Source organism: Athene noctua, chromosome 1, assembly GCF_965140245.1.
Source record: "Athene noctua chromosome 1, bAthNoc1.hap1.1, whole genome shotgun sequence".
Taxonomy (NCBI): domain Eukaryota; kingdom Metazoa; phylum Chordata; class Aves; order Strigiformes; family Strigidae; genus Athene; species Athene noctua.
Window position 1 is genome coordinate 85,358,858 of NC_134037.1, and position 13,917 is coordinate 85,372,774.

At 36.5% G+C, this 13,917-nt stretch overlaps 1 protein-coding gene across 8 annotated transcripts in view; it reads left to right on the forward strand.

The window, feature by feature from the left end:
* TBCE (tubulin folding cofactor E) overlaps positions 1-12,714 on the forward strand; it is a 51,265-nt gene extending 38,551 nt beyond the window's left edge. For 7 of the 8 annotated variants that reach the window (XM_074896764.1, XM_074896763.1, XM_074896762.1 and 4 more), the window contains 11 exons: positions 2,080-2,182; positions 6,842-6,918; positions 7,171-7,266; positions 7,433-7,497; positions 7,584-7,648; positions 8,147-8,299; positions 8,987-9,140; positions 9,730-9,798; positions 10,855-10,914; positions 12,237-12,328; positions 12,576-12,714. In XM_074896764.1, the coding sequence (XP_074752865.1) occupies positions 2,080-2,182; positions 6,842-6,918; positions 7,171-7,266; positions 7,433-7,497; positions 7,584-7,648; positions 8,147-8,299; positions 8,987-9,140; positions 9,730-9,798; positions 10,855-10,914; positions 12,237-12,328; positions 12,576-12,668 (1,027 nt within the window). In that variant the 3' untranslated portion in view covers positions 12,669-12,714. Of the gene's footprint in view, positions 1-2,079; positions 2,183-6,841; positions 6,919-7,170; positions 7,267-7,432; positions 7,498-7,583; positions 7,649-8,146; positions 8,300-8,986; positions 9,141-9,215; positions 9,394-9,729; positions 9,799-10,854; positions 10,915-12,236; positions 12,329-12,575 lie in introns of those variants that run through there. The other variant, XR_012632891.1, reaches the window with a different exon arrangement.
* Positions 12,715-13,917: the final 1,203 nt, after the last annotated feature.

Here is a 13,917-nt window from a genome sequence, read left to right on the forward strand (position 1 = left end):
GTTCGCAGCCTGCCTGTGAAAGCACTAGTAACACATCCGTATCACTTAAAAATCTCACTTATCACTTTTTAGATAGGTTTAGCAGTAGCTATCTGTTTGCCTTCTGGGTTTGCAAACCTGTTTGTTGTTTGTTTTTTTTTTTTTTTCCATAAGCTCAGAAATTCTTTTTCTGCATAGAAAAGCTGTAAAGTAAATATTTTCATTTTCTTTTCAAGTCATTCCAAGTGTCTTAAAACTTTATCTTTGTTTTTTATTATCGTTGATATATTTCATTTGCCCAGGCAAGTCTTTATTTAGGGGCCCACTTATGCTTAAGAATGTTGCTTTACCAACAGTGTCTTGGCACGAAACTAAAATATCCGTAATGTTTTAACCAAACATTAAGTATCCCAAGACCCAGTCTGTTCCTGTCCTGAAATGATGCTAATAAGAACTGTGGATCATGGTGACAGATCATGGGGAAAGTCTCTTGTAGAGTGAGGACGTTGAAAAAGAGGAGGGAGGATGTTCTTAAAGGAAGTTGCAATTCCATAAAAAAAAGAAAGAATTCACAAAATAATTTCAAAATAAAGAATATTTCTAGTACACACCTATATGCTGTATCTGGCACATGCCAGAATAATTTTCTGGTGTGAAATAACACAATGAATTAAAGTTTATGAATAGGTAAGAGCTTAAACCACTAATTTTGAGAAATTAATGTTATAGCTGCAGCTTTAGGAAGTTTGTTTTCTGTCAGGGTTAACACTTTGACTGCTGACTGTCCAAGCAGAGTTATTTAGCTGTTTTGGAGGTTGTACTAGCCCTTGGGGACAGCAGCAGGGCAATAGGACTGAAGGTAGAAACCCAGAATATGACTTTTGTTTTAGAGTCTTGGAGATCTGTGTTGAGATTAGCAGCTTTCAAAGCCTTCATTGTACAGTCAGTACACACAGTGTAGCTAAAACAGTTGAAAGTGATGTAAGCTAAATTGAAATAAATACCAAATTAATTTAATAAAAAAGTGACCCCAGTTTTTGTAGTTGTTCTTATAGTTAACGTGACAAAAATGTATTTTTTAAATAGATGTAGGTGTTTTGTTCTCTTCAATACTTAGCACAGAACAGCTGTTTGCAACCTAGATGCTAGTAGTAAACCTAACTTTGCCTAGAGCGTATGTTGTTGAGATTATTATTAGTATGCATAAGAATATAGATAACTTATTTTAATTCGCCTAGAATACTTCTTTAAGTTTTTTGTTGCTGAGAAGTCTAGTCTAGGTGGAAGGGTTTTCAGAAGTTATTTGTGATAAAATTGGAAAGCAAAATGGCATCGATGCTGGAATGTGATGCTTATGACTACAAACGGAAATATTCTGAATTTGTTTTTTATTGTTTGGACCTTCTGTTTATTTTTTTAAAATAAAGACATTAACAGATAAGTCTGTTACTGAATTTTTTTGGTGCAAGGAATATTATAAGAAGAAGAATAGAAGTGATTAACCATTCACCAGCTCTCTAAGAGCATCAGTGGGGAAATTTAACCCCTAAGTATGTAAATATAACTACACTGAGAGGTGTTTATCATAATATGCAGGTAGATCAGACCTTAGGAAAAAATAAAAACTCTTGTTTGGGGATGAGTAATGAAAACTAATTTGAAGACTGCAGATTTGAGACTCTTAACTATTTCATAGTGGTATTTTGCTATTGAGAGTGGATTTTACATATTTTTGTTTTACTGGGGTCTGGATTGTCATGTAGGCTCATTATTTGCAATCGACACCAAGGAGTTTAAGCCTAGCATCTGACTTTTAATATTATTATTCATTTAATATTAATGCAAGTCATGCTTTTAATATTCAAAACTTGGGGTAGGAAAAGAGGAGGAGGCGGCCACAGATGAATAAATACGCATTCATGAAGTAGGAAAGTAAATTAGAAAGAGTACATTAGAATGTAACTAGAAGGATATTTTATAATATTTTAAAATGTGTGACACCTTGGTGGTGACTTTTGTGTAAATTGTTTAATACGTGATTCAGAAGTAGTGACTTAAATACAAAAATTCATTATGCTAATAAGTATTGTTTTTACACAGTGAAAACAAAATGAAATTTCCATCTACACGAACTTCTGTATCCAGTGTATTTTCAAAATTGAGGATTCTGGCACTTAATCAAACTGAGATAATGTGGACAGAGGTAATAACCTTTCCTGGTTTTGTTTTTATTTATATTAGGGTTTTGAGGCAAGGAAAGAGCAATAAATATTTATGTATTGTGTTACTCTGCTGAAATGTAATCATCCTTAGAAAAGGTACTGTGGCATAACTGTATTAGTTAAGCAGTAACTAATGTAGTTCCTACATAATGTACAAAGTTATGCTGGCACGGGAGTCTAATAAGAAACATTTAACTTCATTACATTTGTAAATGACCAAGTCAAGATAAAGGAGCTGGAGTGTAATATAACTTGATGTCTCAAAGGTTTGTGTGAATGAAAACTTTTTGTTTCCTTGTTGTTAAAGGTTTATGTGTATTTTTACACATGTAAATCTTTCCAATGCAAATGGAAAGAAGGTAAGTCAGTATGACACAAAGGACTTGTTTTGGCATCACTTTGCATCATCGAGAGATTGGCTTAGTATCTCTGCACATCTTGACAATTCTTGGAATACATGATGCCTGGTTATATGCAAGACAGATACAGCACAGGATAAACAAAGCTCTGACTTGTTTCAGGGACCGAAGCATGCAAACATTTTCACTCCCCTAATATGATCTTTTATTAAGAGTGAAGTCCTGTTGTCAAATATATTAGCAGTGGGCCTTTTTTTCAGAGGTGGAGCTGATGAAGCACATCTCAGTGGTGCCATGTTACTTATAATGGCTTGTAAATTCCAGCCCATTATTTGGATTTCTCAGGGACAGATTTTGTATGTACTGCATTGTGAAATTAAATGATTTTTCAGATTTTTGCTGCCAGCCACTATCCAGTAATAGAGCACTTGCCAAATCTGCAGCTTGAGTAGAAAGAAACTTCTTCATTCTGTTCTTTTGCAGCAGGGCTAGAGGAGGGTTATTGCTGTATTTTTAAGTGTCCAGTGTGCTCTTAAACCATCAGTGGGTTTATGTTGGCACAGTTGATAATCCTTCCATAACAGCAGCAACATGAATGGAGAAGTGAAGAATTAAGTGGCTACAAACACTTTAAATGTCATCTAGTGCTCACCAGGGTAAATCTGTGCCTCGTGGTGTTGAAAATGTTGGCAGCTGCCCGCAGCCCTTCTCCGTACCTGGGCAGTGGGAAAGGCTGGTCAGAGCCATTGCTTCAGAGAGATCAGAGCTCTCGAGGGGTAACTAAGTTTCAGAGAGAAGCCCCAGGTTAGTCAGAGCACTTTAAAATTACATAGATTCTGCATTCATTTTTGAAACTCTGCCCTAGCTGATGATAAAATCACAGGTGGTAAAAACATTTTTGGTTCAGAAATATTTTCTTATAAAATTGAAATTTGTTTGATTCATTCCTTTATAAGTGGGGAAGCATAAGTGTGTGCTTAGAAGTGGTGTTCCAGGGCAGCCAAACAAAAGGGAAGAAATAAAGGGACCTCCCTGACATTAATATTCTGTGAGCAAACCACTTGATAGTGTTACTGCTTAAGCTATATGGGAGTTACTTTTAAAATTCACCTTTTTAATAGAAAATAATATGATCCAGGCAAAAGAGAAATACAGTGATTGTCAATGGGAATATAAGCAAAGTCTGAAAATCCTAGAAATGTTTTAATTAAAATTAAAACAATTTAATGGTAACAGCATTTCAAAATAACATTGCCATATGTCATGGGGGTAGTTTTAAAAAAGACTTGTGGGTTTTTTCATTTGTTTTTCTGTTTTGAAATATTTTTAACAGTAAAGGCACATGCTTAACTTACGCAATTATGCGTAACTCCACATTTATATGCCTTAAGCATCAGTCTTCCAAAATGTTCTTTCATTAGTATACTAAATACATCTGAGATTTCTATTGATATATCAGTAAAAGAGCTTATTACTGTATAATTGTCAATTGATTGTTCAAAACATAACATATAACCTTCAGGGGGGAAAGATGTACTGTAAAATATCTTACAGGTAGAAACCATTGCCTTAAGAATGTAATTAATGCATTTGAGAGTAATTAATTCATATTTATGGCTCCAAAAACATTTTTTCTTATTCAGCATTTTGATAATCATGTTGTATTTGTCATTCTGTTTTCAAACTAAGATCTTATATTTATAAAATAATATACTATTATACAGGCTAAAAGAAAAATCTGGGTTGGAGGAGAGGTACAGGTCATGTTTCTGACTTTGACAAGTAGCAGGTAGTTGGGAAAAATTCTAGGCAAAAGGCAAGCATATGGTAAGGGCTGCTTATAAAGCAATACAGAACTCTGGGGCTTCCTGAGCTGAAGACTATGTATCTGTATTTAATGAATCTTTGTGGATATTTTGTTTCATGATTTATCTAACTGTATTAAAGAATCCATTTGAAAATTTTGACATCCATATCTTTTAACATTGTTTTAATTGTGCTGCGTGAAAAAATACCCTTTTTGGGTTTTGATCTTGCTGCCTGATAATTTCATTTAATAATTCCCGATATTTTATATGCAAGTAACTGAGAACAGCTATTGTCTCTTTCATAGCTTTGATGATTCTTGTTAAGCTTCTTCATGCCTTTCCCATTTATATTACTTGCTTCCTGGCATAATAAAGAGACTAAAAATATAGGAACATCATGGACTTACATGTGACAGTTGTTTCTTGCTGTCTTTATTTCTTTTGCAAGAGGTCTTGGATTTCCATTTTCCTTTGATCAGCAGTGGCTACTCCACTGGCAATTCATCGCAACTTCCCCATCAGCTATCCACAAGCCCCACCCCCATCTTTCCTGAGTGTTAATTTGGTGTCAGATCTGTGAACTTTTGTTTCTTTTTGGAAGCTGTTTTAAGCAAAAGCTGAAAATTTGCCAATTTGAGTTTCTGAGAATTGTGATGTGACTGTCGCTTGATTTTTGGCAATTTTCTAGTTATTTGGTCAGTCTCTTGAAAAGTTTTCTGATACTTCAGTTTGGTGCAGTTTTTCAGTTCCATCCCTCACAACGCAGGGCTTTTGTGGAGGAATCTCCCCCGAGGTTCTCTGAAGCAAACATGCACCTACTTTCTCTTGACTCTGCAGGCTTCTTTTCATGCTTCCTCATTGCTAATAGATAGACTACTCTGGTCTGTCCTGTTGACGTGGGAAAAGACTGTCCAAATTAGAGATAAAATACAGATGTTCCCTGCTCTTTCTCTGGAACAGGAAAAGTTGTTTTATCAGAGTTTGTAAGTTTAAATGTTGCAGATACGGCAGCAGAATGATGTTTCATATTTTTGGGTGTGAAGCAGCCGAGTCCCAAATCATATTCCACTACTTGAAATGGTGTTAATATATATGTGTATAATGTCAGTGTTAATATATATACATTATATATGTAATATATATATATATATATATATATATATATATATATATAATGAGATGCAGTTGTATAACTTCAGCTGTAACAGAATGAAGAATAGTTAATGAAAGGAGGCTTTTTGGTGTCTAGGATAGGGGACATTTATAGGATAATTGGTTAGCTATAGACATAACAAATTGGATTTGATTGTCTAGATCTCTCAACTTCACTGCTTTGTAACTTTTGTAACCTCCTGTAAAAACAAGCTTGAGGAGATTGTGGTGTGTATGCCTATGTCTCTGTTCTTGCATCTCAAAAACTTTGAATCTGCTAACTGATTACAGACACATTTTGAAAAGAGGTGGGGGCAGAAAAATATTAATTACCTACAAGTTTTAAGAAAATAGGAATGTAGATGGAGGGGAGAGCCCCTCTTAAGTTTTCTAACCAAGGAATGAGTAGCAGGATGAGCTCACACTTACTTTGACTCTGAAGAATGCACACAAGAAAAACCTCAACAAAAGAAATAATTGGTGACTCACGGGCACAAATCTGTATAAAACCAGTCAGTTCCAGTGCTTATGGAACTCGATTTGCTTAAACTGCAAAATTTTTGACACAATTGCATACAAAACTGGGGTTTATGCCAGCAATTTCTATTGCTTTGTAGTAAGTGTTTATTTTTAAAAGTTGTGTTATCTGCTGTAGATGTTTGCAAAAAATAAGTCTTTATATAGTCAAATAATTTTTACTTAATTTCAGGACATAAGATTTAAAATAAATGCATCTTTGCTCAATTTGTAGCCTTTTTGAACTAAGTTGTTTTCTTAGAGTACTTGAAAACTTCAGGATATGTGCTGACTTAATGCAACTCTTGGTTTTTAGTTGTTTCATGTGCTGGTACAGTCCCATGACAGCAAAGCTTTCGAGCTCTGATAAATTAAGACGTTTTAAAAGTCTGTCAGAACTGATGAGATGTGCAGGATTTCCAGAACCATTAGCAGTCAAGTATACACTGCCATTTCCTCACCTCATCATAGGAAAAATCTGATCACTCCAACCCTGTTGAATTAAATAAACTCAGTTTCCAGGACGTGCAGTCAGAGGTAGGGCAGCTACTAGCCTCCAGCCTGGAAATGTAAGACAGTGCTGTGACTGTGCAAAACCCCTCTGATGTTGTCTGTGCTGGTAGATCCAGACACAGGAAAGAGCCAGCTGGAAGAAAGGGAGGGCTTAGGCAGTCCATAATACTTGTTTCTCTGTTTTGGGGAGCTATGGCTTGTTCTGAACATGTTCTGAGGAAATCTGCATAAAGTATAATTTCTGGAATAATTCTTGAAACTTTTGTTATATTAAATGAAGTTTTATTCTTAGGTTCTATTTTGTGCTCCAGAATGGCCAGCACTTGAAGAATTGTACCTTACTTCTAATAATATTACCGTTTTGGAAAGGTAAGATGAGTAATATCAGTCATTTCACTTTGCAGTACCAGTCGCATAGCAGATGCAGTTACATTCCTGTAACATTTACATCACCGTAACATAACTGTAAAATTAATGATGCAAACATCAGGTGATGTACTTCAAAACACTTCTAAATGTACACAATTATTTGCATGCAGTTATATACTTTGAAAACTAGTGTTTTTCATTAACAAATAACTTTAAATGTTCTGCATTTGTTTGTTTTTTCCAATGTGGCAGGCCTGATAATGTCCTGCAGACCCTGAAGTTGTTAGACCTTTCAGACAACCAGTTACTGGATGGAAATCAGCTGCATCTAATAGCACATCTCCCCAGGTAGCTGTTAAACAAATTTGTTAAACAAATCGTTCATTTGCCAGTGATTAGTATTGTGTCAAAAGTTTATTAATCTTTGTTAAACAAAAATAATTGAGGTAGGATTTCTTCACAAAAAAACTTCCTGTGCCATGTACAGTAAACCACTGTATCTATTAAATTTCAGATTAGAACAGCTAATACTTAGAAACACTGGAATATCTTCTATACACTTTCCTGATGCTGGATTTGGTATGTAAAAATAGCACTTTATAGTTTTATAATACTCTTTATTTGAAGTTTTCACTATTGTCTTGTAAATTTACTCTTTTTCCTAGGATGCAAGACTAAAATGTTTCCTTCACTAAAACGCCTTGCAATAAATGACAATAAAATATCACAGGTAGGTTAGCTTGTGATAGTTTCACATTTTGTAAATACATGTATCTTTGAGTAAGACAAACTTGCAATTTGCTTTTTTAAATTTTCTTTGATTGTATGTGTTAAGATCCTGAGGTAACTATTGAATACTTTGATTCAACACAGAGGTATAATTTAAAAATTGAAAAACGTTTCTTATTGGCTCAGTTAAACGTGTTTATGGTAGCTAGTCATATCCCCCTGCTATATCGTCATTCCTCTTGCAGAATTCTAATGATGTAAAATGCTGAGTAGTTTTTCAGAGTGGTTTTTTTTTTGGTTGGTTGTTTTTTTTTACTTAATTAAATGCAATGCATTTTTTTTTCCTTAGCTGAATGAACAGGATGACAGTTCTTGGTTCTGCTGACCAAAAGAATACTTTCAGTTATGGCCATTGTACAGGAAGTCAATGTTACTGTGTATTGTTCTGAAATGAAGTACACTTCATGCTTCCTCAAAAGATTGTTCCCTTCCATTTCAGTGGTCATCTGTAAATGAGCTTGATAAACTGCCAAGTTTGCAGTCACTGCAGTGTCACAATAACCCTTTCATGGACACAGAGAAGAACCCAGAGACCCTGAGACAGCTAATTATTGCCAAGATAGGTCAATTGGAGGTTTTGAACAAGTCTGAGGTGCGTGATATTTCAACAGATTGCACGAGTCTGGGGAAAAACATTGAACCAATGCCTGAGGAATTGTTTTCAGTTTCTTTTAAGATTAGTGTTTGAGTGCAGGAGAAGTGAAAATGCTGACTATTCCATCACCTAGTCAGTGGGGCAGTCACTAGGGCTACAGAGTCCAGCCCTGTTTGTGAACGCTGCTAACTCAGTGGGAACTCTAGGACAAGATTGAGGAATGTTGGGGCTTTTTTTAAAGCACCCAAGTCATGTTGAAGTTGCAGGACTGTTAACAAAAACAATACTCTGGCCAAAAAAAAAAAAAACCAACCCCCAAAAAAACAGGCAGCACAGTTGAATCTGTTTCAGTGATGTAACACAAGCATTTGCTTTCTGTAATAGGAAAACAGCATTATCTAAACCAAATCAAACTTTCAGCATATCTCAATCGTAAGAGAGTGGAAGCATTATCTGTTCCATAGCTACAAAACCCATCTTTGCATCATCATATACAGTAGCATCTTTGCTTCCATACTCATTAATGGATCAGTCGGTACATGAAGGTAGGGGGTTGTAAGATTCTTGGTAGCATTAGAACATCCTGAACACCTAAGTAAGAGCAAGGAGTCAGTGTCATTAATTAGATTTTCTTCTCTGGAAAGTTGTATAATTATATTATGTGCCATTCCTGTGTCAGTACAGATCCTTCCTGCTGAAAGAAAAGGAGCAGAGCTTGATTATCGCAAAATATTTGGAAGTGACTGGTTAGCAGCTGGTGGGAATTGGAATCCAGAGAAAAATAAGCCAAGTGAAGAATTTCTCACTGCCCATCCCAGATACCTATCGCTTTGTCTTAGTAAGTCCAAGTACAGTAAAATGAGCATTTCCTCACTTTTGGCATTGTGGTAGCACTGGTTTGGTTTCTCTTCAGTTGCCCTTCTCCTGGATGCTTTTTCCATGTGCTTCTACTACCTCAGGAAAGCCCACCCGCTGGCTGGCCTGGGGGCGAACGGCTTTTGCGTGGTGGGGCAGCTGCACTGTACTGCACCCTTCTGGGCACTGCTGCCTCCGGAATGACACCTGTGAGCGCCTGCCCCGTAACTCCACTGGTGAGCAGGCAGGAGCTGTCCCCACCGGGGCCTTTTTTAAAGCGGGAAAGTTAAGCAGCACCTCCCTGTGCCTGTCACCTGCCCCACCCCATCACGTGTGCCTGGGCACCCTCCTAAATGCTCCAGCAGTTGATTTAAGGCTCATGTCTGCACTTTGGGGTGCAGGAGCCTCCCACTTTCTATTTTTGGCAGCCCAGCTGCTGAGGGAACTGAGGCAGCAGCCTCCCCCTGATCCAACAGGCTTGTGCCTGATCCAGCACCACCAGTGCTCTTAGGTCTGTTCTTAGGTTTTAGTCTTTGAAAGGCTCATGTCTATGTGCACTTCTCTTCACACAGAATATGGTGCACCTGAAGAAGGCGAACTGAAGGGACAAGAGCCTTTGACTTTGAAAAATCAGCTTCTGAGTAAGAGGCCAGAAATGGTCAAACGAGTTCCTTCTGCATTTAAAATATCTTATGAGCTTGGTGTTTCCTAGGTGTATATGGAAAACAAAAGGTTGAAAAGCCTTTGAGACTTCAGAATTCCGGCTTGTAATTCTGCTTCTCTGAACTCTATCAAAGAGTACACAGAAGCAGATATCTAGTCAAACTCACTCTCATTTCCCCCTCAACCCAAGCCAAATGATTTTCTTAATGAAGATTTAATGGAGAGTGGAGGTAATCAATACTCCATTCTGTCACTGTGAATGGCTTCTCTGCAGAATCCACTTGAGATCTTAACCTCAGCAGCTGCACTGTTTTCTGATATTTTCTTTTTGTAGCTTCTTAACTTTAGGACAGTCAAGAAAAATATGGGTAGCTTTGGTATTTGGGGCTGTCTACATATTTAAACTAGGTTACATCCCAGACTTACAAATTCACTTAGCTTTGTTTCCCACTGAACCTTTTTTTACTCTAGGGGCAAAATAGTATTTTAAGGCATTACGTTCTAAGGCATTTAGGTAGAAGACTAAATAGAACAAGGAATCTAGTTGGCTAGACATAACAGAAACCTTTTCTTAAGGATGAATCTTTTAATTGCTATAAAAGAATTCAGCTAATAACTTCCTGAAAATGTGCTTGTACAGTGCTTTTGAGATATTGAGGGTCAAAAACCTGCTTTAAATTGAGTAAGCAGTTTCCATTCTACTGCAGGTTATTTCAGAAAGCTAACTAGAAATTAATCATTTTTAGGTACATACTCCTTTTGACCAAAAACCATTTTAAGTGCTAGGGAATCACTTTAAAATATTTTCCCTAATTTAACCAAGATGAATAAACAGTTGATTATTTTAATAAAATTAATCTTGATGATGACTAAATGCTATTTTAGCTGCTCAGATGTAGGTTATATCCTAATCTTTTTAGAAGATCAGGCTGAGCTAGGGGAAATGATTTGTAATAACAACAGGCTAGACTCAGTGCTCATGACAGAACAGGGCTTAATGTTCGTTCACTAATGCCTCACCATTCTTCCTTAAGCTTTGACAATTAAATGTCCTGAGAAACCTGAACAGAAGCCAGTAGAGAAGAAGCTACCAGGTAATAAGTCTTGGCTTGTGTTTAAGCAGTTGATTTGTAGCTCCTTTTCAAATAACTGTGTTAAAGAATGGCAGCTGCCTCTGGCTTTGTCAGCTCCTGAAGGCTCCGTCACATAAAGAAATCTGAAAAAGTAATTATTTTTCTGACCTTCATACTTACTTGCAGTCCAGCTTGAAGATTGAAAGTTGATGCTTGTCTTGACCTCTGCTGCTGGTTTCATGATTTATGTGTCTGAGGCAATCCTGGCTAATTAACTGGTGTGAAATCTGGTGAATGTGTTAACAAAATAACAAGAACTTGAAGTTGTAAGAGCCAACTATGTAGTACGCAGTTCTAGATATCAAGGTCTAGTATCTAATACATTAAGTTAGAAATCTAATTCTGACCTGTATCAAATTTGTCTTTTGAAGTTTTAGTTCCTGTAGTTGAGACTAGAATGAATGGACTCTGTTCTAAATCAAACTGATGTTTTGGAAAGATGTGTCAGAATGGAGTGTGAAAGAAAAGACTTACTCAAGCTTTATTCTAAAATAAAAATCACATTTATTATCACAAGTTGCATAAAATCAGATAGATACAGCTTTTACAAAAATGTTTGATAGAAAAATATTTGTCTAAGTACAATGTGTGGTATTACAGGAATAACTCACTATTGCTGTGCCTTTAGATAAAGCTTCAAAAGAAGTGAAAGTTCAACCAAAATATTGAGTATATCTATTGCAAATGCAGGTATCACCTCCAGAACAAACTACACTTGCTCATTCAAGATCCATTACAAAAAATATCCCTTCGTGTAACTGACTTTATATTATAAGCCACTCTACAACTCTGCTGGCAATTTGTTTTGGACTAACCAATGTAAATACCACTTCTAAGAATGGCACTAGCTCCACAGTGACACTCACGTATTGGGGCTGGGAAAGCCACTTCCTGGTAATGAAAACTTCAAGGAACAGTTGCCAGATGCAAGTAGTCAGAACCTGACTGGTATGTGTCCCAAAGGTCACTTAGTTTAACATCTAAGTACAAACTCAAAAAAGCTGAATTATGAAGCTGTAACACTTCAATTTGGTATATGGGATCAGAGCGCTTAAACTGTAGTAGCATATCCTGTCCTCTCCGCTAGAGATTAAACCATTTTCAATTTGACATTAGCAGTTATGGTTTCAGGTACAAAAGACATTATTGCAGTGTTAGAACTGAAGCAGCAATACAGCCTTTCGCTGTTGCTATAAGCAAGTACAGTTGAAACACTAGTACTTTGCTACAGCTCAGTAGTAGCAGCATTTTTCTAATAACTTTTCTTTCTTTCCCCTTGACAGAGTCTATGACTATTCAGAGGGTCAAAGGATTGCTGTATCGCCTACTTAAAATTCCTGGTTCAGAACTGAAACTGTCCTATGAAAGTTCTAAAGTGAGTTAAAAATGGGTAATTCAGTGACAAAATACTGCATGCTGCTAAAGGTCAATAGCATGTTCTAAAATACTGCCTAATCAAATAATTTCATTTACAGAGGTCAGTCTTCATGCTGTAATTTAGAACCTAATTTCATTCCTGTAGTATGACAGGTCATCCCTGACTGTAACTGTCTGCTCTATATTTGGTTTATATGAACAGATTTCAGTTTGTCTGATCAGGTTTTTTTCCTTTCTTATTCTAGCTGGAAGGAAAAGAAGTTGAACTAGACAATGACTTAAAGCCTTTGCAGTTTTACTCAATAGAAAATGGAGACTGTGTGTTAGTACGGTGGTAAGAAGGGACTCTTGTGCTAGACTGAAAGAAAAGCCACCACTGGAACTGCAGAAGAATTTACAGATGGCCCAGAGATAGTACAGACAGCCTGCACCTGAACACACCTACAGGAGAACATGGATTTCATACATGGCACCAGAGGGCTATACAATACTACTTTCAGCTCCTAAACTTATCAGTCTCCATGAAAGCATTTGCTTTTGGCTGAACTGTCTTACTTGAGAGATACCAAACAGTGCTCAAATGCTTCAATTAAATAAAACTCAAGGTAACCATTTTGCCAAGATTTTGTACTACCTTCCCACTGCTGTGGTGAGAATTTGTTTTACTGAACTGAGTACATGATTTAGTTGTGATCTTTCTGATTATAATAGGACAAAATTAGTGCTGCACTGAAAGAGGCTACTTGCACTTTTTGTTTTTACCTACTTCCAAAGGCCTTAAAGCAAACAAGAGTAAAACAGAAGTAACTACACAGCCCTAGACTATTTAAGATCAAAATCTGACAGACCTTTATTCTATCCTACAGCGTTAACGTACCACAGTATAAATAAGTTCTCAGCATCCTGCAAGGCATTGCTAGTTATTTTACATTCTTCAGTGTGCTGTTCCTCAATCTTATTTTACATTCACTTGTGTGATTCATGTGATTCATATCAGATTCATATCTGATAACACACTGAGATATCAGAAATCCCTCCTAATCAGGCCAAGTTTGCAGTACTTCAAGATTTGGTATAAGCAAACTTTGATACTGTTTTTATCTAGTATGACAATGGTATAAACATAAATCCTAACCCCAAGCTGTTCCAGCCCCTGCACAGATGAGGGCAGCCCCTCAGACAGCACCAATCCTGCTTGCAGCAAGACTTACCAGATGCCCTGGTGCTGAGCACAGCTCTCCCCTCAATCCTGGTACAGCTCTAGACTGAGTTAAATCAGTAGTATTTTAACTTACAAAAGACAGGCTAGTTGGCATTCTTATGTGCATTTATTAATTACAAGTAGGTCTTTGACTTCATATAAAAAGGAAATTTATCTTAAACATTTTGGTTTTTGTCAGGTCAACATCTATACTATAGAAAATGAATAGTATCAGTCCACTTGTAATTATCAAAAGGGATGTGCAAATATTGTTGTACTTTAGTTGAAACCCAACATTAAAAGATAGCTTAATATTCCTTATTGTTCCAAGAATGAATCCAAATGTACACTTTTCCATGATCATGACATACTACCCTGTTTTCCAA